Source organism: Spodoptera frugiperda, chromosome 27 (genome assembly GCF_023101765.2).
Source record: "Spodoptera frugiperda isolate SF20-4 chromosome 27, AGI-APGP_CSIRO_Sfru_2.0, whole genome shotgun sequence".
NCBI lineage: Eukaryota > Metazoa > Arthropoda > Insecta > Lepidoptera > Noctuidae > Spodoptera > Spodoptera frugiperda.
In genome coordinates, this window is record NC_064238.1 from 7715140 (window position 1) to 7741953 (window position 26814).

Consider the following 26814-nt stretch of genomic DNA (forward strand, 5'->3'; position numbering starts at 1 on the left):
AGCTAAATAATATTTGTCCACAGAGCTCCGTAATTGACAACAATTAATGTTTCATGTAATCTAGAACGGACATTCAAATTCCTAACTTGAAACAAAGCATGTTAAAAGGAGAATCGATTTTAAACAACTATCACAAAAGCTTTTCAAATGTTTAATGTCTTTAATTGAATACAATGACGCCATGTAATTTGCTGCGTCACCTGTTGACCAATGCATCAAGTGGGGCTCACGACAACAAAGCAATGAGGTGTTTGACCCACATGTAAGAGACAACGAGGTGATCATCATGGCAAATGGTCTCGCATGAGATAAAATTGTGCCAAAAGATAGCAACAGTTGTTACGTGAACGCTCGGAAAGAATAGAATGCGTGTTGCGACAGTACTTCAGCCTCGGATGTGGGTAATTGCACAGAAGCCAGCAGCTCGCTGGTTTAATTGTGAGCACAGTCGCACGCGCAGCCGCTGGGACACTCGGCCACCGTGAGAACGTGTTATAGGTAACAGCTACAAAAAGTGTCAATAGAGATTAAATCTTCCCTTTGCTCATGTAAGAACGAAAGGAACACACGAGACAATGAAATAATATATTGCCTAATAGACAAAGAACTCATATAATACTTGGCACAAGAACTCCTCTGGCACAATGTTTCCACGTATTGATCATTGTGGCATTCCACGTAACTACGGTTATTCGGTTATTTTGCGAGTACAAGCCTTATTATGGAGCTAGGTACTACTGCAAATGCCATAACTAAACAATTATTGGTGTTACATAAGTCTAAGTTTACGAGGATGGTATTTTGGTTTGCCATATAATTAAATGGAATCATGTTTTCGAAACAAGTTGCTTAGGTTTCTAATTACGTGTTTTACCTGTAATTTTGCCCCTGAGAGAATACAGTAGAGAGATATGTGTAGCAACACTAGTAGATTGCTAAGTATAACAATAAATACCAAACGTGAGCCCTGAATGTAGCTCCCATAGGTTACGCCACTTTTACTTTAAGCATGAACTGTATACAGACGCAACCGCACACATCCAATGTGAAGCATTATTCACGACGACTATAAAACATGTCGATAATTCTCAGGATGGAATTACCATGTTCCTGTAGAGAGTAGAATAAATTGAGAACACTCGATGTTCTTCGATTATCCGACGGAAATACACCTAATGGTCATAATCATAAAATACTTTAAGTTTATGAGTGAAACATACCTTCCTCACTAACTGTAATAATGCATTTTGTTTGTCAGGGAAATCTACCTCTCGGTCATCATATCTTTAAACTGTGTGTGAAATGAAAACGCGAACAAACCTTCAATCCTTGAACATGGGCTTCAGAATTGAATTCAACTTTGGATACGAAGAAGCCAGTCGCATGTTCTTTGCCGCCTCGGATCGCGAAGCCGAAGGCTGGGGCAGCTCTGCGCGGGCGCACCAGGCGCACAGCGCGCACGCGCCGATCTCCAACCACCGCGCCAACCGCGCGACTTGAACCCGACGTCGTCGTAGACGCCGTCGATGTCGCATACATTGTCGCTCTGAAAATTAAAAAGGTAATTAAAGTCTTAATATATTTTGTTACCAAGTCCTACTATTACTAGTCTCTCACATTCGATACGAAAAAAAATTAAGCCCTCGGACAGCGGTGGACAACCTTCTTTAATAAATGACCAAAAGGTGATAAGAACTCATTTCACAGTCAGGTCTAAATGTCTAAATGGATCCATACAAAGCATTTCCATGTCGAAGAACTAACTCAAAAGTGCAATTTAAGTCAAGATCTAGAGTCCAATACCTACCTAAGTTACTGAAGTTTTGGACACCTGGGGACAGTCAGATGCTTTATTACTTTAACGAAGTTCGAACTAGTAACTAAGTGCTTAGCTTAAACTAATGTAAACAACTATCGAGGAATGTTGTATTAATGTTTGCAAGACGTAAAAAGGTTTTCAGGTTGGTTTTCCAATAACCATAAGTAATAATTTATCCAAAGTAGGTGGTCTATCACAAATTAATGGCATCTCTTTACATCTAGGTAATTGGTAGTTAATACGATTGGCACTCAACTTGCTACTAGACCATGCTACGCCATTAACCGACATACTCGCTACAAGTATGGACAGAAATGGTGTTAGGCCAACCAAGATGTCTAATTTTGAGTAAAATTTTAACATTAGATAAGTTACTTATACGCCATACATACCATTTAAAGTTACTTACATTAGTTACTGACGAATATTTACAGTATCTGGTGTATAAAAGTTAGATTAAGGTACAGACAACCTTAACAACTATACCAATTAACTATGCAATTTTAAGTCATAAGACCTATTTACATTGAAAAGTGTGTGCTACATTTAAGACATGCACCCATTGAGTTGGTCTACCTATATGTTATGATATGTTTGCTTATCACATTTTTAAATAGCATTGGAATGTAATATATGTACATTTAAAAAAATACATATACAATTAAATATCAAAACGATTTCACTACTAGAATAGTGCATTAGCAAAAACGATTTAAATAAATTTTGAAATGTATGTGTGTCAAAATACCGTTGTAGCATATTCGTTTAGTGATATGATAACATTGGAATAAATAAACATAACTGACCATACTGATAGACCAATGCCCCCGGCGTTAGGCCGAAATGTTACTAATTAGAATATTAAAATGGTATGCCATCTCGATCTTAATGACAAACAAGTTTCACTTCCAAAGTCATTCACATATTATTGATTTCTTTTACTAATATGTAATATTAAATAGCAAGTAAGTTACCTACTGATTAATCCGTGGTATACCTATGTCGGAACGCAGATATACGCGAGACACAATGTGTTTTCTATTGTGTCTCATATACCGACAGACAAAACGTTAAACATATGACGTTTAAAATAATAGCCTATTAGGTATTAGACAACAACACCGGGTTTTGTAATCATAATCAATATAACTGATTCGTAAAATAACGTTGGAAAGTTTTACCCAATTGCTACTGTATTACTGTAAGATGAGGGAGGATACTGAATTATTAAGTAGGTAGTAGAAAAACAATCATAGTTAATATGAAAATCTATAAGGTGTTCTAAAAGTATCTGCCATGGCTTTAATGGGAGGAATTTCGTACCCCGGATCAGTTAATTCAATTTGAGAACATAAAGAAGTTAAATAAACATTCACTCTAATCTGCATACCGTGATTCATAAATACGCACGTTGCGTTGCTTCGTCAATGAAAACAATTGACAGAGACAGTGAAAGAGTTAGATCTTTCATAACAAACACATACGATTTTGTAAGAAAAAACAAATCTTCAAACTCTACACTAACTCCCATTAATGCCGTAGCAAATACTTTTAGAACATCTTATATGTATCCTCTACTTGATCAAATATATGATTGCTTACGTTACGTTGCTTACTTAATTTTATTAGGTCTATTAATCGACGTCTTATATGGGTCTATTCAACCTTTGGCAATAAAACATGCATGAACAAAGTTAATAACAAAAAATGTGAAATAATAGTACCAAAGACCTCAGGGGCTCCAAAGAGAAATTGTGAGTTTACCTAACCCCTACATAGTCACCATACACTTAGGTATACTTGCGTGATATAATTTAATTCCCATGGGGTTGTTCCCGAGGTGCATATTAAATGTAAAGTACACTTTCCAGTAGTTATGTTATGAGTTCCATGCAGGGAATAGGTAAGCCTATTGTCTACTGTATAATAAACAGTAAACTATAGGTAGAATGTTTAATATAAACAATACACATGCATCTATATTTTTTTTATACCACGACGGTGACAATATAGCATACAGCCTACATGATGGTAAGTAGTTATCGTAACCTATGAGCAACACTTGGGGCATTATATGCGTCTTGCCGACCCTTAAAAACCTATTTAAAAATTTAAATATCTGGTTATACATATCTAATTTTACTTTATAACCATCACATAAAAAAGAAAACCACAGTTCGTTAACCAAGAATTTATATTCAAATAAGTATTCATATAGTCATAAGCCTTATCGAATAGTTAGTTATATGAAAAGCGAATATAATCGTTTTGATATAGAACATAACTCTGATTTGTTTACGTCAAAGTTGTTTCTGTACGATGTTTTTTTTTTTATGTTAGTCAAAACTACTTCAATTATTCAAGGTAGCTTTTTACATACACGTGCATATTGTACTTGTGACTCAGAGTGCAACTACTTTTATGACTAATGGCAACTTAGATTTTTCGATGCTATATTCAATGCAGTCGTAAATGGTCTCGGTCTAATTAAAGTTTTCAATAAGAGATGGATAATAATAAAGCTATGTCTCCATATTCCCATAATTAATTAATTCCATATTTGAATATCTTTTTTCTTTATTACTCAGGAATAGACAACATAATAGACAGAATAGAATAACACAAATTGTTTTTGGGCTATCGTGATTCGACCGACAAGACATTAAAATATAAAAGTTGTAGTAGCTTGAGAATCTAGTGTAAGTTTTTTTAAAGCATCCAAACGGCCGGATCAAATTTAATATCGAATTAAAAGGCCTATCGCCAATACTATGTTGTTAGCTTAGTATTTGTCATCAAGCATTTTATTTACCTACACATTATGCATACCAGTACAGCTGCATGAATATTTATAAATTAAAATATTTATCCATAAATGACATTAGAATGCGAACATGGTCAAGTTTGTGCATTGCCACTATTTAATTGGCTGTAACTAGAATTGCCATGTTTGTTTGAAATAAGTCAAGTCTTCTAAAAACAGAGTTAAAACCTACTTTAGCATAAACGCATACTAATGTTCTTAATTACAGACCGTAATAATTAACTAGTGTAATGTTCAGTGAGCATGCGCAGAAGAAAAAAGAAACCTTCTTTGTTGACTAAACCAAATAGAATGATATTCATACTTTGCTATACGAGTATGAAGTGAGGAACTTTTAGTACCTAAAACTAATAACGTATACCCTCAGAGACATTTAATGATTAGATAGGTACTTAAATGTTTTCGAAACAAATTCGTTGCTAAGAATACCTTAGCAACGATTTTGTATCGAAAACATTTGTTGTATCGTTAAGTAACCATTAGATGACTCTAAGTAGGAAAGTAACTTAAAATCCATGAAGCAGTTTTTTTTAAGTTACTGTAAACAATAATCAACATTATTATACCTAGTACTTGAATAGCAAAAAAATAAATATAGAAAATAATGAAATACACAATTTTTTAACTTAATTTGATCTTAAATAAATACTCTGAGATCAAGAGACACCTAAGTTAATCTTAAGTAACAGACTGGACGTACAGATTAATTGCAAAACAGGGCTTTGTCTAAATGCAAAAACAATAATATTTGAATGAAAAATACAACAAAGAACGTTTTTACGTTTATTATAAATTCAACAAAGCGTCACGTTTTAATGGATAATGATAATGATATCAACAATTTTAACGTGTAAATCAAATTATTTACACTAAACGGATTTCATAAATCCCGTCCTTAGCTAAGGGCATTAAGAAACGATCTCCGGTATTTTCCTTGACATTATCATACAACAATAGCTACAGCTTAGAAAGGTCAAATTGTATACTATTTTGAACATTTACACGTCAAAGTATGAACAGGTGCCTTTGAAAAATTGCTGCTCAATCAGCAAGTTCCACTTTAGTTTTGGTTAAAGTTCAGATTGGTTCAGTGATATCAGTCGACACAAGTTGCTAGTTCGAGTCGGAATGAGAACAGTCGTTTTTTACTATCGAAGGTCACTAAGCAGCGTCTAAATCCCCCAAGATGATGGTACGGGTATGGGAAGTCCAAAGTTCCTATTATGGCGAATTTAATGAATGGATAGGGAATGAATTCACTTCACAATTGGACGACATACAAGCATCTCGGGTTTCTTCTTTGTCTCCATACTCTATAGTTGTAGTTACGGGAAGTTACATCATCCCATACTAGCCTAGACGGGTTTTGTGCCCAACATTTTTATGGCGAACACGTTCTCGTGATGTGACAACCGTGATGTTGCTTCTATCTCGTTACGATCACAGTTTTAAAGTTTGGCTTGCAAGGAATAGGCATTGTCCCTGTTATTTGAGAGATAAAGGATGCGGGCGGGTGTCACGGTGGGATGGGGAGGGGGCAAGGGGCGAGTGCAGCCTCCTCGGGCAAGCGGTACAATGACCCGCGCCTGCGCAGCCTCCGGCAACTTGCTCCGCTGCAAATGTTCGCCACACTCATTGACACTACGCAAGTGATATTAACCTTAATTAACTTGTCCTATGCATAAAAAGCAAATTGTTGTGTTAGCCCACATATTGAGTACTTGTGTCTAGTTTTCTCCGTTATCTTGTGGCTTATTAGCGTCCCCTGACGTAGACGCGTCTAGACGGCCTATTTGCACATTGTTCACGATCCAGTCTTCAGTATTGAGATTATCGGTAGAGGCGTGTTGCATACAAAAATGTATACGAAACTAGCGGACCCGACAGACGTTGTCCTGTCTACACGTTAATTTGAAAATTTTAAACTTTTTTTAATAAGCTAAAACATTCTGGACCTTTTTGATGAAAATTATTATTCAAATGTTATGACAATATCTAACGTCATTAATATTTGACACTGCGATGGTAGCGCCGTCAGTCGGATCCGATGTAAAACATTCCAAAATCAACAACTACTAAAAAATTAAAAATTAATTAAAAAAACATTGTACAAAATTGTGAATCTAAACCATTCTCAGATCCCCTTGAACACACACAAAAAAATTCACCAAAATCAGTCCAGTCGTTTAAGAGAAGTTCAGTGACATACACACTTACAGAAGAATTATATATATAAAGATATTCGTATATACATGCTTAATCTAAACGTGGGCATATGAAAGAAAACTCTATAGTAATACAAAGTATGTCGTCGAAAATGGTTAAATTCAGATATTGTGTCGGATTGTAGAAACAAAGGCAAAACGTAAGCATTCAAAGCGTTAATCAGCACCTGTCACTATCATCTTATCTGGATCAATTTACTTTATCTACATTGTGACCACAAAGTAACCATGTCTGGTGTCATCATAATCTACGTTTACATTTGTTATTACATGTATCGTTTAGTCAGGAACAGACATACAGTAAGCGGCTTTTTGAAAAGTCGAGAAAGCGGTAGAAAAAACTCGGACACAGTTAACATGCGAATAGTATTCAAGCGAAAGTCATTATTAAAAACCTTTTTGTGTAGATTTCGAACAACCGAAATGTATTGAACTAACAGAAAATCCCAAATATTGACGATATTTTGAAAAAAACATGTTCATAATTTGAGTAATTAAGTTTGGTATGGTAGCAAAAATGTACCGTCTCCAGCGCAGACTCCGACAACGCGAACTATTCAACAATATGACAGAATCGTGCAAGTGAAAGTTTAATAGAATTGCATAAAGGTACACTTGCCACAAAATGTTCAATCGACGTAACCTTCTATACGGAACTTCTTGAACTGACCTAATAAAGAAGAATTACTAATCGATGTCATTCACAATAAAAATGTTTATCATCCCACTCTTAAATAAATTGTTAGCAATGACCATGCATGTAGCCACGTATAATTTAGTTCCTTACATTGATTACTTAACTACCACCTATGTGTATAACACATAACATACATAGTATGTATTTCTTTTGACCAACAGGAGTAATAATGTAATAATGAACGTAGAAACAAACTAGCGAAGTAATTCCAACCCTAACTGAAGGGTCACATTACGCAATATTTAAACAATGGCGTTCGTGAGTTCGTATGGCGTTTGTTTAATTTCGTAGATAGCATTGTTGTAACAGTAAAATAGAGTAAGTGTTGTGTGTGCGCAATATTGGCTAGGTGGCTCATGGTGCGGGTGGCAGTGACGCAGGTGGCAGGGGCGCTCAACCGTGAATCCCCGCCGCCCCGGTCGACAACTGTTCCCCGTTTTTTTAAACAACTCGAGATCAATGTCCGAACACGTAAGCATTATAAGATCACGGATAATCTGCATTTATTACTCGTTTATCCTTGAGAACAAACAACTTGAACGTAGCCGTGCAAAAACAAAAAATACTAGTTAGATAACTATTATCTTAACAAATCAATAGATAACAAATCTAACGCAGTTTGTATTTACAGGGACAATTTCTATGGATAGAACATTAATAAAAACGGATCAATATTGCTAGGAAACACAACCAAACTTTAGGGAGTCGATGCATGCTCACGAACGAGGGGATTCTTAATTTCCGGCTAAACCGGGAAGCCTCACTATACAGCTTACATGCGACTGTATTATATTACACGCGGCTGCAATAAAAGCACATTCATAGATTACTGGTATTAGTTCCAATACTGAAAAACGATCTCGTCTGCGAAGGCAATATTTAAAATCGTATATTTTCAAACAAAGAAAAGGATGTGCCACTTAACAGAATTAGCAATGGTGTTGCAGTGTAGCACAGCTCGCTTACAAGACTAGGAATGCCGTAAAACAACGCCCGCCGGACAAACCGGCCGTGGCGACTCTTCGCCAATTAACCGCCTCCGACCTCTGGGCCGCATGCCTGACCGATTATTCCGGCCGATACTCCTCATAGATACGTACAAGGGGCTACCGATCAATCCAGGAGCACTCGATTGACCGGTTCGGTTCCTAAACAATGTTGAAACATTTCCAGCCCAATAATGAGCCCGACGCGTTGTAACTTACGGCTACGTAACCATGTAGGAAAGATCACAGATGCCACTATAGAGCGCAGACCGCAACGTGCAATCTTGCACAATTCGATTCATCTTGATGCCACCTCAATCGCGAGTTCATCGTCATCTTTAAATAGAAAATACCTCTGAACTGCAATTACTGCAATCATTGCTTCGGAAATATTAATCAGAAATTTAAAATGTTTCACCCGTGATTTTTGAAAATTTGAATGTGCTCATTTGAACCATCAATTTCGTTACTGACTTTTATATTACTCCATTATGTAATAGTAGTGACCCAAGGGTCATTTTCTATTATGAATAATTATTTAACCTGCAACAATAATTCTCTAATAATAACCTATCTTCCGCAATCAAAAATAGTTATTAAATGTTTTCTAGTTTGAGTCGATAAAACTTCACAGTTTATTGTGTGATCAACATTATACAATATCACTCCAATAGAAAATGGTAGATGCAGTAACAGATCTAGTTTTTGCTGACAGCTATCTAATATCGAACTGAGTGAACGATACAAACAAAGAAGAAAGCTGGAAATCCAATATGAGCAGAGAAGGCCGAAAGAAATCGTTGGAAAAAGTTGGAGACTCCATGAATGGATGGAAAGTGAGCTGACGGACTAGACGACGCTGCGCCGAGGTTTCAGTTCACACGCTCCCATACGAGATGCTCGGTTTATTTTCTAAATGAATATTTATAATTACAGACGATTGCTTACAATCTATTTGTGATAATGAACCATTCTTCTATTCATCAAATCGTCATAAAGATGTTTATGTTTTGTTTTGTATAATATAAGCAGGGGTTTACTAAGCCTATATTATCAAAGGCTACATCTTTTGTTATTTCCTGCAGGAATGCAGGCTATAGAATAGGCCCGGTGCAATACCGACACAAACAAGTTTCTTACATTTGAAACCAAGCGCACTGTAGCAGATAAAGTGAACTGAAATTACAAATAACTTTACTGAGTCACCACACCTACTTACCTATCGATAAGCACTTTTATCATAACTTTATTGTGTTATTTTAAGTGAACAAGTTAATTCACTAATTGGCTTATCTTAATCATTCGATCACAATCTAAAGCAAAGCTCTGTTAGATAGTAGATTCCATGATATTAGAAGCATCAACGTACAATACCGAGCTGCGGACTGTCTAGCGGGTTACCGGGGCCCTGGCTCGAAAAGCAGGAGTAGGAGGGGTGGTTTTTAGTAAGTAAGAGTCAAACACCTCCCTCTCGCCTCGCCCATGGTGGGAGAAGAAATTGGATGATTGTCTTCCCTCAAAAAGAAGAATAATACCCACTTGTATATTCCATATCCGGTCATTTCTTTGGTAAATAAACAAAAAAGATGTATCAGTTTAGTAACGGTGAGTTTGTTGCCCTGTCTGGTAAGTAGCAGAGGATATATACGCAGCCAGGATATTAAACTAGTTCTCAATTAAAATTATGTTGAAAAACTCGTTGCACCTGGCCAACTTAACTGTTTCTATTTTTATTATCTCACAAACCGTATTTTTTCTCTAACCTCATGAACATTTTTAATGCTAGGTAAATACAGTTTTTGCTAAAACGGTAGTTTTAAACTCTTTATCTCGATACTTGATCAACTTTGATATAAAAACATGGGATACCCAAGGGCATGTATTGGATAACATTAATGTTGCTTGTCAAATTGTTAGATTATGCAGATCTTTGACAGTTTTATCTTTCCAATGTCAATTTATCTCACTGTGCTTCGTCGAGATGATAATGATACGCTACGTTACGTTAATTTAAAATGGTATATTTACATAGACTAAAAATAAAAGTAACTAGAACTGCACACTCAAATAACGTAACGGTTATGTACTTAACTATTTGTATTAAATCAACTGATTGGCGACTCACCTGTGTGTGGAACGAAGTTTAATTTATCAGTGTTTCACCTCGGATAAAATTAAAACAACGAAACATTATCGCATCGCTCAGTTTCATTTCACTAAGTGTACAGAATTGTATGGTTTTAGTTTTACTTCACTGGTTCACTGTTTAGAAAATATTACACACGAAACTCGTTGAGATGATTTTACGGTTTAAAATGTTCACGGTTGGTTTGTGGCGGCTGGTGCACGATGTTTGTGGCTGGCGAGGCAGCCGCGCTGGCGACGACTCGTACACTGCGCGGCGGGACTGGGGAGGGCGCGACCGGAGCGTCGGCGTGCGCTCACGACGGCTCACCGACTCGAATGTCAGCAAAAATAAAAGCAGTTAAAGAAAGTTCGACGTCACCACGATAAAAGCCTTCACAGCTCGAATCGAAGCTAATAACTCATGTTGCGCGTGTACCACCGCCTAACTGCGTGTCCCCAATGTATACTCACTCGGAATTTGATGTTGCCACTGGGATGTCGTTTGAAATTATTGTTTTGTAATACCTTACGTTTTCGACACTTTTCAATAAGAAACTATGGTTGTAATTTCGATAATAGCTTTGATTGTGGAATCTAATTTTACGGTTAACAGTTTAATCTCTCTGATTGGTAGGGTACCTCTTAATTGTATACGTTCATTCATTTATTTATTTGTCGTAAAAGAAAACAATCATATGCGAAGATGAAGTATGCGTATTCCTATTGAAATCTTTTCCGGTACAATTCAACAGCAAATACAAACAAAGAGACACACAAAAAGGACGAATTAAAAAATATTCAAACTAACCGAAATTGTGGCACAGACTAATTATGTTTACCACTTTTATAATTGGGTAGTTTCCTCGGTCAAAAATAAATTATTTGGACATAAATAATACAGTAAAATATTAAAACATAATTTCACTTTCATTCATAGAATTGATGAACTACCTACCTAATAATAAGTCTGCTAATTGATGTAAAAATCTGATCATGTCATAACGGACTATTTCATACAAAATATAGTTAAGTACTGACGTTTCGAAAAAAGTATTTAATTTGACTAGTAGGAAACTAGCCTACTGTTTTAAGGAAGATGCTTCAATTACCACTTCTTTCTAGGACTAGGCCTACAAACACGGTTATAGCAAGTTTCAATATTAATTTAAATTCTATACAGCTCAATAAGGTCATTGTCGAATCGGCATATCATTACTTATTCAACGCAAGCGAAGAAAAAGTAGAAATGTGTTTACACTTAGATACTTATACACAGTCTCGAACACATTGTTGGTTTGTTTGTTTTTCAAATTCATTGCACAAATGCCTATTCTCCATCGCATCGTATCTTTAAGACTTCAACTATGAAAATATTGGTGTTTGTCATTAAACCGGTAACGTAATAGTTTTGTTTATCTTTGTTTGAAGATTCCATTTCTTAACGACTTTTTATGTAAACGATTACTGATTATATTTTATGATAAAGCAAAATAACAATTATTGTATTCATTAAGTATTACTGGGCTTTTCTGATTTTTTCGAAAAAATTCTCGGTAGTAGCACGGAGCATGGAATTGTGCCCGTGCTACTATATGCCAGTATATGGTAATAGGGATTACATGGAACTTATAACACAAATAGTGAATATTGTGTAGCGGTACGCCTTCAGGGATAAAAAGCGTGACGTTGCTATTGCTACTGATAAAGAACATAACAATTGTTGTACTCAAATTAATTGAGTTTGACCAATGATGTTACCTTGAGGAACACCAGTGGTAACGTCAGTTCATGCATTTCTGAAAGTTCTATTATTTGAAATTGTATAAAGGGAAGAGCAAGGGTTATAAATAAAAGAAAACAGCAAATAACCACATTGGAACATATTTTATTAATAGCACAACAACACTAAAACTAAAATCCATTTGCATTTATCACATCATTACCTTTTCTATGTCCATCTCCAGCTCATATCTGTTATTATTAGATAGTTATATCGTGTTATTTTATATAATGTTATGAAAGATATGATGCCATCCTTCTAAAATATCACCCAAAAATACAGCCTTCTATAACACTCTAGACCATTCCATATTTCTTTGGCTTCAATTAAAGCTAATATTTACAATAAACATCTATATAACATCGATTTGATCAATAATTCTCTAAAATACATCAAGTTCAACAACAATATGCTAATCAATTTAGGCGTTTAATTGTCACGTAGAAACATACGTATTTTGGAAATACACAATATCCATATTGCCCTGTATCGGTGAGTTAGCATCTGTATCGTTCGTCACCGTGCTTTCCGCCGTAACACATAGCTACCCTACCAGCCGCGCCTGCGCCGCCCGGAGAGCCGGTCCGGGGCCGGCGCCGGCGCGCTCCTCCACTACACAATTACCTCGACCTACGAACAACCCTATGTATGTTTGGACAACTAAACGGGTAGGTACCTATTCAAAAACAAATAGGTGAACTACATATTCAATAATCATACAAATCTTCAGGTAGGTTCATTTATAAATTCAGTACCTACAGGATAAAATATGATAGTTATCAAAATAAAGTTATCTAAAAAATTATAACAACTTAATTTAAATACAATTTTATTTTCCTTAGATTCTATAAACCTACAATTTCAGTAAAGTATCTAAACGACAAATCTAATCTACCAACTTGATATCTACAGTTTAAGTTAAGGTACCTACTTACGCAATCGTTCTTTAATAATTGAATTTAAATACTCATCAACAGTGCAAAGAACCCTTAATACTTTGAAAGCATCTACTAATGAACCATTATTCATTCTTCTCTAATAAATTATTAAGTATTATTCCAATATGTCCAATAAATATTTAACATACAGAGAAGTCGATACAATGAACAAATAAAGTATGTAACTACATTCAAGTTTACAGGTTAAGGATAAAATTGTAGTGAACGTTGTCCTAACCATTCTAATCACTAATTACTTAACAAAATAATCTATCTACTTACATGGAATAGGTATTTATTTAGTTTGTAAGGTTAGGTGCAAAATAACGTCTTTGTGCAAAATGGTGGCAAATACAACATTTAGGAAGATATTACACACATATTTTCTAAAAAGATTGCATTTTATCCGACATTATAAGAAGAAAGAGATATGTGAACTTTGAATAAACCAACCTTTTACACAAAATAAAACCTTAACACGTTCTACTAGTAATTCACAAAAAATAAACGGTTTATAAGAAAATTATTTTCTATGGCAGTTTATAAAATTTGTATTACATTTATTTTATTATGCGGTATTATAGTTATTTTTTTTAATATTTTAACTGACTTACACATTTGGCTAGGCATCACATAATGAGTTAATTTCTAACCTAGTACAAACAAATAATTAATTTGATACCTACTTCACATAGTATATATTATAACGGGTGAACTCTTGAAGAAAAGTACAATTTAATAGAAGACTATAATTTCTAAATAGACAAATAATATAATATGTATTAACAAAATACTTTTTTCCTAATTTTATTTAACACATGTTTATTATTCCAAAATTTTATTTCCTCTTTGGGAATCGATTTTATCATTGGGAACATTATTTTTAATCAATTTAGGTATATTTATGAGAATTGGTAATGTCTACTGGCTAAGGACTGAAATTATAACGGACATGACATTTATTCAATTAGCAATATTACACTCACAAGCAGACAACTGTTCTTACTGTCGGAGTCAGTCAATTATTCAGTTCTTCAGGCGATCAAAGATCTAATATTGTTCACGAATCCTGTTATTACTTCATCTTCAGTTTGTATTTCACCAAATTATGTATAGATTATTAAAAACATAGCTGAAATTCATATCCTACTATAACCTCGCTACATTCTCCAGCAATTAGTTTCTTTAACACACTGGGTTAATCTGCATGTAAAGAAAGTTCATTAAATTCGTCAGCTAAGTAAAAATAATTCAAAATATGTTTATGTATGTCTTTTATTGTTAAGATTTCAGAAAAAAATAAATACAAATACTTTGTATTGTGAATTGGAACTGACCTTATATTTATTCTGGCTAGCTGATCGGTTACTTTAATGCCTGAGGATAGTCCATCTCTGGGAAAAATATGTTTCTCAAAATCTGCTTCATCGGATCAGAAAAATGTATTCTGCCATCCATTATGTAAATACTATTGACACTATTTGAGACTTATTTATGACATACTAACGACACGGAAAATAAAATGTTTTGTGCATTTACTTTACAGACGGAATTCATTATTAACTGGACGATGTACTACAATAAGAATTGTGCTGGGACGTTGGTGTTACGAGTATTTGACAACTAAAGTATCTACTATTTGTAAACATGTTTCAACTGCATTGATCAAATTCATGTACATACCTCTCATCCGAACCGTACTATTGTATTATAAGCGTTTGTTTGACAATCAATTTATGTAATTAAAAGAAATTGTATTTTTTTAATTTGGCAATGTAATAAAATTTATTAAATTTGATAATGCACCACCCTGTGATACCTGGCTGACGGTCGTCTGTCAATGACTTTGTGTGATTGTTTTTAGTGCATTGTACGATGGAAACTTACAATTTGTAACACATTTTTTGGGAGTAACGATCTTACTATGAAAAAGTTTTCTTGGTAGTTCAAGCATCAAATGCAAGGGGAGCCAAATTACTGGATTTTACCGGACATCATTCCAATATTGCTGTGCTTTACCTTCATTGTTTGACTCAAGTTTCTGTTCAAAATCAAATAATCTCCGTCATATTACCCGCCTCAAATGAGCATTCTAAAAAAATAGTATCAAATATTCAAACATACATCAATGAAATTTAGATTGCTATTATTAAATTAATAATTCTTGTATTATCAGTTTCTACCCTGCGTTTTTATAATTTTCTCTCGTCATTGATAAATGAAATTTACAGAGCACCTACAAACAGGTGCAATGCATAGTACATATTATATCTTATTTACTTCATTTCTGGTTTGTCAATGATAGATACACATCAATTTAATAATGATATAAATTGACACTGTGAGATGAAACTAGGTATTCATCTCTAAATGGTATCGAAAATATAATAATAATATTGTCTATGAAAAATATGTCTTTCTTAGCACCACTAACCTACCGTCCGTATGTCCGTCAACGTATAACATTCCATGTTTTGGTAACTAATCGGTAATATTGCTATGCATATTTTCACACAGGCTTCGAAATGGCACTTGGAAGGTTAAAAATTCTGGTTTAAACTTTAAATTAAGTAGTTATTTTTCTATTTAAAATATAATTAACAGTTTTTTTTTATAAACTTTTCAATTCCTTTCATTTATTTACCATGAGCAAATACACGTGTTACACGGATCAACCTTTACCTACAAATATGTCTACTCCAACGCGCACCTTTAACTAAGTACCTAATATAATTATTAGTATGATTTCATGCATACAGAAGATTAGACACATTGACCATTCAGTTCACATAATGTACTATGATAGGTATTTACAGCTATATAACACACTATTCCACTACGCTGAGCGAGGAATAAGGAAATATCTATATCATAAGAAAAGTGAGTTGTGCAACCTAGAATACAAGCATCTTGATGACTAGATTGTACATTATACCTTGTGATAAATTTTGGAATACTTCGTTATACAAATTAATTATTATCATTACAACTATGGATTGAGCCACTTGTATATCTCCTAAAAACCCAAACTCATTTCGTAATAACTGTTAAGCTTTTAAACTTTTGCTACCGTTACTTAATTCTTTCGACTTTGAGTCATTTTGTTTATTACCTTCTGTAGTTTTCGATGATGATCCAGTAGAAGCCAAGGGAGGAGAAGTTGCAGCAGCAGTAACCGTGACGTTTGACACTCCACTCGTTGTAGCTGAACTTGATGATGTGCCACTACTTTTTACTGATGAAGGTTTTTCGTTGCTTGTTGAGCTCTTAGGTGCGTCGGTTGATTTGCCTACTATGGTCTGTGGGATTGCTTTACTTGATGTCGGCTTCGCTGTCGTTATTGTATTCTGTGATTTAGTTATATCAATCCTTTGAGAAGTAGTTGCTGGAGTTATAGCTGATGAAACTTTTGATGGTTTCGTAGTAGTTATTGAACTCGTAGGTTTGGATTGAATATTTGATTCTTGTGATTTAGCATTGGAGCTTGCTTTCGTCACCTCTGGCTTAATGTTTCCAGAAGAAGCAGTAACTGATGGTTTTTCAGTATTTGAAGTCTTTGAAACTGAAGATGTAGTTGTAGCAGGCGGTTTTGCTGAAGCAATGCTTGAGGCTATGGATTTGGCTGAGGAAATTGAATTCGATGTAGTGGTCTTGTCGACTGGCGTCGTGGTATGAGGCCCTGAAGTCATTTTAACCGTTGATGTGGTAACTGAAGGACTATATCCCTTATTTGCTCCTGAAGTTATTGACTGAGACGTCTTGTTACTCGGAGCGTTAGTTATAGTTGCGGGTATAACAGCTGATTTATTGTCTGTCTTTATAGTTGACGGAGCAGTAACTTTACTAGAAGCCACTGTCACCGATGCAGGCACTGATGTTTTATTGGTAACCGGAGCTGTGGTGACGGGTATAGATGTCTTTTTTACAGGAGCGGTTGTAGAGATAGGAGTGGACATATTTTTACTGATTGTCGATGTAGTTGCATTTGATGGACTCATTGTAGATACAATCGTTTTACTGGTAGTGAACGGGGTAGTTGTTGGAGTAGATATTTTGACAGCAGATGAAGTGGTAGTTGTTGTAGCGGATGATTTGCCTTCTGACAAGTTTTTAGTCGTTGGAATAGGGGATTTTACAACAGATGAAGTAATGGTTGTAGGAATTGATGATTTATTGGCACTAACATTTTTATTTACATTTGTGGCTAAATTAGGTGCTGTATTAGGGGTAGTGTTGTTATTAATTGTTACGTTAGTAACTGGAATACTATTGGCACTAGGCTTTGGCAATTTAGTTTTGTCACTGGTTTCAATTTTAGAGGATTTTTGACTGTCTGCCGATTTATTCTTTTGACTATCAACTGCTTTATTCGTGCTTTTTAAATCGTTAGTTGGTTTTATATTCGATATTGTATCTTCCTTTTCTACAATACTTTGGCGCTGCAATTGCCTGCTACTAGTGGAAGTATTTGAAGCTTCTTTATTTTTATCCTTACTTGTCTTAATGTCATCACGTTCTTTGTTTTTTTGTGAGTCTGTACTGTCTAGCTTAGCAGTCTTAGTCAATTCAATTTTATGTTCAGGTTGCCGATGTGATTCTAACTTATCTTTAGTTTTATCAAGCGCGCCACTATCTTTCATAGAATTATTAGTTGGAACAGATTTTGTCGTAGCAACCGAACTTGATGTAACTTTGGCATCATTATAATTACCAACCTGTGATATGGGTGGTTTTATATGTTTTTCATCTTTTTCTGGTTTATTCTCTTTAGTGAAGCTTTTATTCCCCGTCGTTTTATCTGGTATTCCGGTAGGAGATATTTTAGATTGTGTTGGTTTTGTTTCTTTGCTAGAGGACAATACTTTTGAGGTCTTATCTAATTCAGTGCTCATTATGCTAGGGATCTTGATATCAATAACCGCTTTATTTTGTGTCGTTGGCACGTTATTGACAGCTTTGTATGTTGGTTCTATTATATTTTTGCTAGTATGAGGCATCGCATATACTGTACTGATGTTGGAACTTACTTGACCAGATTTTTCAGACGCATTGCCTCCACTTTTTAAGACACTCACTTCAATTGTTGACAGAATTGGTACTGGAGTTACTTGAACTGGTTCCATGTGTTTTGTTTTGCCATCAGTGTGTATTTTCGCTGTTGTGAATATTAATGGACTTGGATTATAGCCGACCTGTTTACAGCCATCAATCTCTACTAAAATTTGGCTTTTTGGTGCAACAAATCCTTTTAAGCCATCAGGTGAACCAAACACGTTGGTATTCATGTGATTATGTAAAGGAGCATTGGCACTTGTAATTTTGGGTATATTGTTTTCTTTCGAATTAGAAGATGATGATATTTTGTCAGTGATCTCAGAAGCATTCGATATACCTGACTTCTGCAGTTTATCATCCGTGATTAGTTTGTCCTTATCGGTTCCTTTTTCGCTCAAATCGTCAGTCTTAGTTTTTGACAAAAGGTTAAATTTGGCACTTGGCTTTGTTGTTTCGGGCTTTTCTTTATCTTTCTGCAAGAGTGGCTCAATGACAGCATCGTCAGATTCATGGCTGAAATTCTGAACTTTCCGTTTAATGGAATTCCGTTTTGTTTTTCCAATTGCTCCAGGCTTTTTAATTTCATTTTCTATTCCACTGGTAATAGAGGTTGAATCTCCACCATCTTGTGATGTCTACAGAAAAATTAATGGAAAAGTTAATTAAGTAAATAGTTCGAAAGTGAATGAGTGTATCTATTTACAAATGTGGTTAGTTTGCTTACCTTCCGCATGGCAACAAGCGGATGAGTATGCGGGGGTCAAGCACCGCGTTCACGAAGCACGGGACGGCCGTGAAGCAGCAGAACTGGGGGTGACAGCTCAGTCTCATGGCGCATTACAGCAGTCGCCGATGGACCCCACTCCTCCGTGGGACGAGACAACGCTCGTGCTTTCTGCAATCGCGATAATAGATACGTAAAGAAACCGACCTATTATACCATACCGATCTAAATTCAACTCAATACTAATAGTTACCTCCATAATGGTAAGATCATCGGGTCCGCTACAAATCTGATCGATGGCCATCAACACGACAACAATGACAGGGAGTACGCCCAGGATCCAGCCGACAGCATCGGCCCACATCGGGTACACGTAATACCCGTAAGAAGCAGGTTTATACTCAATCCAGTTGAACACCAGGATGAACTGCAGATGAATAAAAATAACAATATGATGAATAAAAATCTTACTCCGAAATGATTTATCCTAAATAAATAAAATGTACGTACCACTAAAGCGGCTGGTGTAATAATACGCCACATAGCACTCCAAAAGAACACCCACAACTTGGTCTGACGTCCAATCATTCGCTGAATGTCACCACAGAATTTTTCTGCCCCGTAGATCCAAGCTATCAGAATGCACTCGCCAATTGCTATGATCAACACAGACCAATTTGCAGCGTATTTGTCCATTAATTGCAACCAGTACATGCCGCTCTGAAAGATAATAATGATAATTAAAGTACAAAGAATGATAGATACGCAATAGAGTAAAGTGTAACTTTAAGAAATATCTTACATTGGTTGTGAAAATAAGTCCACCGAGATAGCCAAAAACTGCGACTGTCAACACAACCCACACTTTCTTCTGGCGGAAATTGGGAAACCTGTCCAATATTGCCGTTGTAACCGTTTCCATAAGTGCAAACTAAAATAGAAAAATATTAATTTGATAAACAATGTAGAAATAACATAGGAATAAAAAATATACAACTTTAAACTTGGTTTTTACCTGAGAGTCGAGGCCCAGAGTAAGCAGCATGACAAAGAATAGTATAGACCAAAGCGGTGATACAGGCAGCCGTGTGACTACTTCAGGATATACGATGAAAGCAAGTCCAGCGCCCTGGTCCACTACTCGGTCGACTTCCACATTCAACTCATGAGCCAGAAATCCGATTACAGAGAATATAACCAGACCCGCGAAGAAAGATGTTAAAATATTTGATACGGCGACGATCAAGGAGTCTCTGTGAAAGGAGTATAAACATAAATACATAATAATTTAAAAACATTGATTTGTAAATAAAAGCACGAAAAAATACCACTTACATGTAGCAATTGTTGGAAAACTTGTTGTAAGATGAAAGTGTAATAAGACCACCCCATGCGGGACTCAGCGCGAAAAATATTTGCACAGCAGCGTCACCCCAAACCTGGAATTTATATTCAATGTAATATTTTTCCTAGAAAATATAGTAAGTAGAGAACTTTATTAAAATGTTCTTGAAGTACCTGAGCGTTTAAAAGCTGGCTGAAGTCAGGTGTCAAATAGAAGAGGATTCCGGTCGATGCGCCAGGTAAGGTTACCCCGCGGAAGAACAAAATAACCAGCACGACGTATGGGAAAAGTGCAGTGAAATACACAACCTGTAAAAAAAGTTAATTTAGACGTGTTAGACTTGAGAAACTGTATAAATATTAAAGCCACAATGTATCACTACATAGGTATTAGGTAGATTACCTAACTTTTAAAAACCTAAAGACAATTGACACAAACACTGTTTCAAATTCCAGTTTCATTTGTTTAATATTAAGCAAGAAAATCACTATACAAATGTACAAGTATACTTCTTCAATTGTTTAAGAAGTAAGCTAACGGAAAATACGAAATGTTTTGTAAAACTTCTTTGGGAAGTAAATTCCCAAAACAGTTTACGCTTCACCTGATATGTTATTGTCATTAGAACGAAAGTTACTTAAATAACGTCGGGAAGTGTCAAGTACTGAATGCTGTATAAATATATTGAAAAGTATGACAATTCTGGGACGTATTGTATCAAGTGATGCTGTGTTTAAAATATTTTTAATCAATATTATTAAAAAGATTTCGAGAGCATCTTTGACTAAAGGATATTTGAGTATTGAAAAATGCCTTTTATTCATTTTTATTCAAATATTTACTTAAAATATTTGATTAGCTTTGAGATTAAATGGTAACAAACACCTCACAAATTTTTGGTGATTACGGAAAGATGGGTTTCAGGTTATCTTTTCACCTAAGTCAACCAATGTATTAGGGCCGAAACACATAACCGCGTTGCGGCGCCGCGCCGCTAAAATCAGCGGTTTGCGTTGCGGTGTTGCGGCGTCGCGAAAAAGAGCATTTTATTGTCGTACGGTAGGGTAACCAGTTCCTCGTGATATTTTATTGGGGATAGACGTGTTTCTGCCATGGACAATCGTGAGAAACTTATTGCTTATTTGTTATTACCAGGTTCGTTTTGACTAATAAACTCAATGATGTTAAATTTAATACGTGAACATCTGTAGTAGTAGAACTCCACGGTATATAAAAGGAGTCTCTGTTTAGTAATGGGTTTCGCCCTAGCGCTCATATGAAAAGATCAGAATAATTCGTGATACATAAGTATCTTCAAGTAACATAATTTGTACTCACCTTCCCCGAAGACTGAACGCCCTTACACAAGCACAGAAACACGATAAGCCATGCTGCCAGTAAGCACACAGCCATGCCCCAGCGGATTTGGCCAGTTTCTTCAATGCCAGATGAGAGGCCCAACACTTGGTTTCTACAAGATAAATAAGTTTTCTTTATGTGAGGCACTGACATAACTGTAAGGAGGCTTATTTCAACGTTGCTCCAGTCTAGAATTTTCTCCTGTATCGTGGATACGTTTACAAACATATAATTCCACAAACACATGACACCCAGACCCGAAACAACAATTTGGGGATCACACAAAAAGTTGCTCCGTGCGGGAATCGAAACCGCTACACGTTGCGCGGCAGCCGGTTGCCCAGCCACCGCACCAACCGTGCAGTCGATCGAGAAATGACAAGAACATTTGTAGTAAACTAGACTACAAGTTCGATACCCTATCATTGAATCTTACACAAAGATTCGTAGGTACTAGGTCCCTACTCAGAGATATAACAATAAAGTAGGGTACTTACGTAAAATACTCTTCCGCGGGTGGTCGACGAAGTGCCACGTCAGCTAAAGCATTGATATTGTGTAACTGAGCGTACGTCTGATTGAAGCATTGTCTCAAATAGTATGTTCCGTTGACCGCTTCACATATGTCCGCTTCTTCGTAGGAATAGCAATCTAAACAGAATAATATCGTAAAGACAACCGAAGTCTACAAAAAGGACCAATAGCGTGACAGAATGATAGTTTTTTTTTAAATAATACTAACGTTCAGTGCTCCATTCGGCGTCGCAATTCTGCCAGGGTAGTTGGTAGAAAATGCTCATAAACGACACAGCCATGTAGTAAATCGTCCAAGCAATGATCAGATTGTAGTACAGCATGACGATACTGGAAACTATCACCATGCCATACCCAAGTCCTTGGAATAGTGGACAGAATTTGTTGTACACGGCCACAGGGCCCAGAGCAGCATACTGTCCGAACGATAGCTCCATAAACATCAGAGGTAAACCAGCGATGATAAGCATCACAGTGAATGGTATAAGAAACGCTCCTGCAAGTAAATAAGGTACATTATTGTTTGGCTGCTGCTTAGGTATAAAGACGAAACGAAAGTTATCTAAATAAGAAGGATGAAAGGAAGATCATTATGTAAGGCAAATGCTTGTTGTTCATACTTCATGGACGTTTATCTTTAAACAGAAATTTTATGAAAAGGTCATCATAACAGCACGTAAAGAGAACAAAATAAATATCTAGTAGGTGGAAAGAAGCAGATCTCGAGACCCTATATTAACCTCCAAGGCAGGATGTCTCGTAAATACCAAGGGGTCAACGCGTGCTTGTTAAGTGCGTTCATCCCACGCAACTATTCTCGGATTTGCACAGCGTCATTTCAAAACTTAAGTACTGTGATTTATGTACATAGGACCATTTTATATTCTAAGGGTGTAAAATGGAATAGGTTTCTGTGGTAGATACATTCCATATTATTAAAATACACACGTCAAAAGGTATATTGGAAAAATATTCAATTTTATTTACCTCCTCCGTTATTGTAGCATAGATAAGGGAATCGCCAGACATTGCCCAAGCCCACACTATACCCCAGCAGTGATAGTAAGAAGTCAAACCGTCCAGTCCAATTGCCACGCGCTGGTTCAGCGTCTTCTGCCGCTGGCTCCGGATTCAATTCGTCTTTACTCTGTATAACAATTTCAAAGATCCATTTCTTATCTATTTTCCTGTAGTTATACATTGAGTTAAACCAGGTAAAACCTATTTTAATGTAGTTATAGTAATAAAAGTCTTTTGTTTGAGGTTATTTTATTAAAGTTAGGTACATTTCTCGTAACAATTGTAATTTTTAGTGTTTTCAAACGTTCGCTAAAGCCTGGTTTAAATAAATGTTTAAAAATGTATTGTGAGTGATATCATTCTGCAGACAACTCAAATGTTAGAGCAATAGAGGTTAAGTACCTATTTACAACCAGGTACTCGGACGAAATATTTTTTATTTCATTATTTTACATAAATTCTTAACAATAAATTCGAATTAACAAATTGCATTTTACCACATTAATAGTGCGTTCATCGGTAAGTTCATAGCACTACTTACGTACTAATTGAATGCTGATGGAAGCAATTAGTTGTCCCTAATACAATAAGCTCATACGAGTAGGTGCTGACACAAATGTTAAGAAATGGAGTGGTTCATTCTTCGCCGGTCACCACATGCCCTAGTTTAGTCATCTAACTTATACGTCCGTTTATTCCCATGTAGGCAGAAGCTACCTGCGTCAATACTTAACTACCCTAGCTCCCCCTACTCTACATTTGTGAATCCTACGAGGATATTAGAATTTTGAAGAAGTAAGGACACCATTAATAATGTGATGTGAAATAAAAGTACATAGGTATCTATACTATATAGGTGCATGAAAGAGCAACGCACTGGATATTTCAGTACATAAATGTAATAAAGCTTGTTGCTTCGTCCGTTAGATGGCAATATGAAACAAAATATTCCTGAAAATGAACCTTTGATTCACACACGAATCAGCTGGTGCTAAGCACAATTTGTCGACTCGCCTCAACATCGTCATTGTTACACGACATAAGTAGATGAGTGATATAAGTAGGTATCTATATCACATACCATGTGACCTACATATCGAACGGACCTATAAACCTCTTTAAATTAAAAATGATAAATGATAAAAACGAATATTATACACTTTCCATTGCCGTTTAATGGAGACCTTTTAAGGAAAATCTAGCTAAGCGGTAGTCGATACTCACATCAGCGATTTTCTTATCCATAGCTGAAATATCCGTTGTCACTGCAGGAATCTCGGTCTTTGGCGTTTTAGATGACTTCGACATTTTAAATGAAAGCACAGCGGAAACTATTTGAACAGAAATCGGTGCTCAGGCATTATATCGGTAGTCACCACCGCGTCAATGACACACGGAACACCGAGTATCGCACTGAACATCACACTCGCCACAACTAAGATACGAATACCACTGAATCACTTTACAAACATAAAGCACACTAAAACGGGATGATTTAGAAGAAATTAATCAAAAAGCGAGCGAGTTAAGTGTACATTAAATCGAAAAATACAAAACGCAGGAACGCGCAGATGTCAAGTTTCGCATCGACCGAACTCTGAATGAACATCTAGGTCAATATCAAGCCTCCGCCTCCGCCGCCCCCGCACCCTTCTTTACCCCGTTGTGAAAATTTTCTTTACTACTACATCATAATATGGAAAATTTTCTTGATTATCGCTAAGGAACACAGTTAACACTTATTCGTTATGACATTAACAAGACCATGAGAAACAACAACAGACGCTGTTTACTACATCTCATCAAATTCAGATCAGGATCATATTTCCTACCCTTTCACGGATACGTTAAATCTTTATTGAAACATTATTTTATGGAAAATAATGTTTATTACATAGTAAAATTATGTACAAATTCGATGCTATCATTAATACAGGGACCTACTTTTATGAAAATAATCAGAAACATAATAGATAAGAAGAAAGGTAATTAAATCTATAAAAAAACCCTAGGTACCACCTAATTAAATATCGAAACAATTGAATGCCATTAAATCAAAGGAAATATTATAAAGTGATTGATTTTCGTAGCATTCGTAGCATACTTCGTAGCACAGCGTAGCCGTTCCTTAAATACACAGGAAAACGGATTTCACGTACATTTTTCAGATTATTGATTTGATTTGTTATTGAAGACCATTTCTATGATAAAGTGTTCAGTTCAAATTCCTTAACTTATCAAACATAAACCAAATCGATTGTAAACCAAATATTTATGACAATAGATTTAAATCGTGTGGAAAACCGACATACTAATAAAAATTCAAAGTAATTAAGCCAGAAAACATTGAACTACATAGTATTAAAAAAGTTTGTGCCTAAATAACCCGCTAAAAGCTTTTCCCTCTGCTTAACGTAACCTAAAAGGTTGTTAAGGCAGTAAGTACACCTGCGCCTAGCACCCTTCAGTATTTCAGTATTACAGGCGGGTAACAACCGAGACGAATTCAGGCTGCCGATATACTTACGTACATATTATAGGTAAATAGTTTCAGTTTGTACATCAAGGGGTAGGATTGAGGGACCTCTTCGATTTATTGTTATAAGAAAACTTGTAACGAAGAATATAAAGGTGGATCGTTTAATACGAGTTTTTATGTACGTTTTGTATTTATGGAATACTAGCTTCTGCCAGTGGCTTCGCCCGCGTTTCTGTGAGATAAAAATGTTCCATGTGTTACCAGACCATAACCTACCCCTGTTCCCAATTTCATCTCGATCCCATCAGCCATTTTGACATCAAGCAATAACAAACCAACATACAATTGATGAATACTAACTAGTTGTTAACCGCGACTTCGCTCGCTTTAGAACCAAAAATCTTAGTTCTTAAAGTTTGGATAACGATTTACCGCAAAAGGTACGACTCCCGCAAGAAGGTAAGTTAGTTGCAATACCTACTGTTGTCTTTGCATGCCTTCGCAATGTCAACATCTTGAGCTTCACAATAGTGACTGAACGATCGCCTTATATTTTGAGGTGTACACTTGTACAGCAAGTATATACCTACACCTCCCCTCCTTTTCCCCTAAAGAGATAAATATCAAAAAAACGGTGCGTTACGCGCAACCTACTACGCGGCGAAGTAATACAGCCATAGCTCGTACCGCGTAGATCGTAGTTTGTAACGCGTAGCGCGTAGATTGTAGTTTGTAACGCGTAGCGCGTAGTTTGTAACGCGTAGCGCGTAGTTTGTAACGCGTAGCGCGTAGTTTGTAACGCGTAGCGCGTAGATCGTAGTTTGTAACGCGTAGCGCGTAGATCGTAGTTTGTAACGCGTAGCGCGTAGATCGTAGTTTGTAACGCGTAGCGCGTAGATCGT

The 26814-nt window shown here is 36.0% G+C and overlaps 2 protein-coding genes across 3 annotated transcripts in view; both read right to left on the reverse strand.

Moving 5' to 3' along the window:
• Positions 1 to 11174, reverse strand: part of LOC118263452 (uncharacterized) — a 33686-nt gene extending 22512 nt beyond the window's left edge. Inside the window, exons 1-2 of the mRNA XM_035575461.2 lie at positions 10677 to 11174; positions 1321 to 1546 (exon numbers count right to left, since the gene is read on the reverse strand). Coding sequence (XP_035431354.2) covers positions 1321 to 1539 — 219 coding nt within the window. The 5' untranslated portion in view covers positions 1540 to 1546; positions 10677 to 11174. The remainder of the gene's footprint in view (positions 1 to 1320; positions 1547 to 10676) is intronic.
• Positions 11175 to 12543: 1369 nt separating this feature from the next.
• Positions 12544 to 25051, reverse strand: LOC118263492 (sodium- and chloride-dependent glycine transporter 1). 2 transcript variants are annotated; one of them, XM_035575524.2, is made up of 13 exons: positions 24658 to 25051; positions 23401 to 23560; positions 22622 to 22909; positions 22377 to 22530; positions 21859 to 21991; positions 20694 to 20828; positions 20511 to 20614; positions 20191 to 20428; positions 19978 to 20106; positions 19686 to 19895; positions 19429 to 19602; positions 19176 to 19346; positions 18939 to 19086 (listed from the first exon to the last, which is right to left on the reverse strand). In XM_035575524.2, exons 1-12 carry the CDS (start codon positions 24739 to 24741, stop codon positions 19212 to 19214), a joined length of 1944 nt encoding a protein of 647 aa, XP_035431417.1. In that variant the 5' UTR covers positions 24742 to 25051; the 3' UTR covers positions 18939 to 19086; positions 19176 to 19211. The 2 variants fall into 2 exon arrangements, with proteins under 2 accessions (XP_035431416.2, XP_035431417.1); XM_035575523.2 differs by lacking the exons at positions 19429 to 19602; positions 19686 to 19895; positions 19978 to 20106; ... (6 more) ...; positions 23401 to 23560; positions 24658 to 25051 and having other exon boundaries at positions 12544 to 19086; positions 19176 to 19324.
• Positions 25052 to 26814: the final 1763 nt, after the last annotated feature.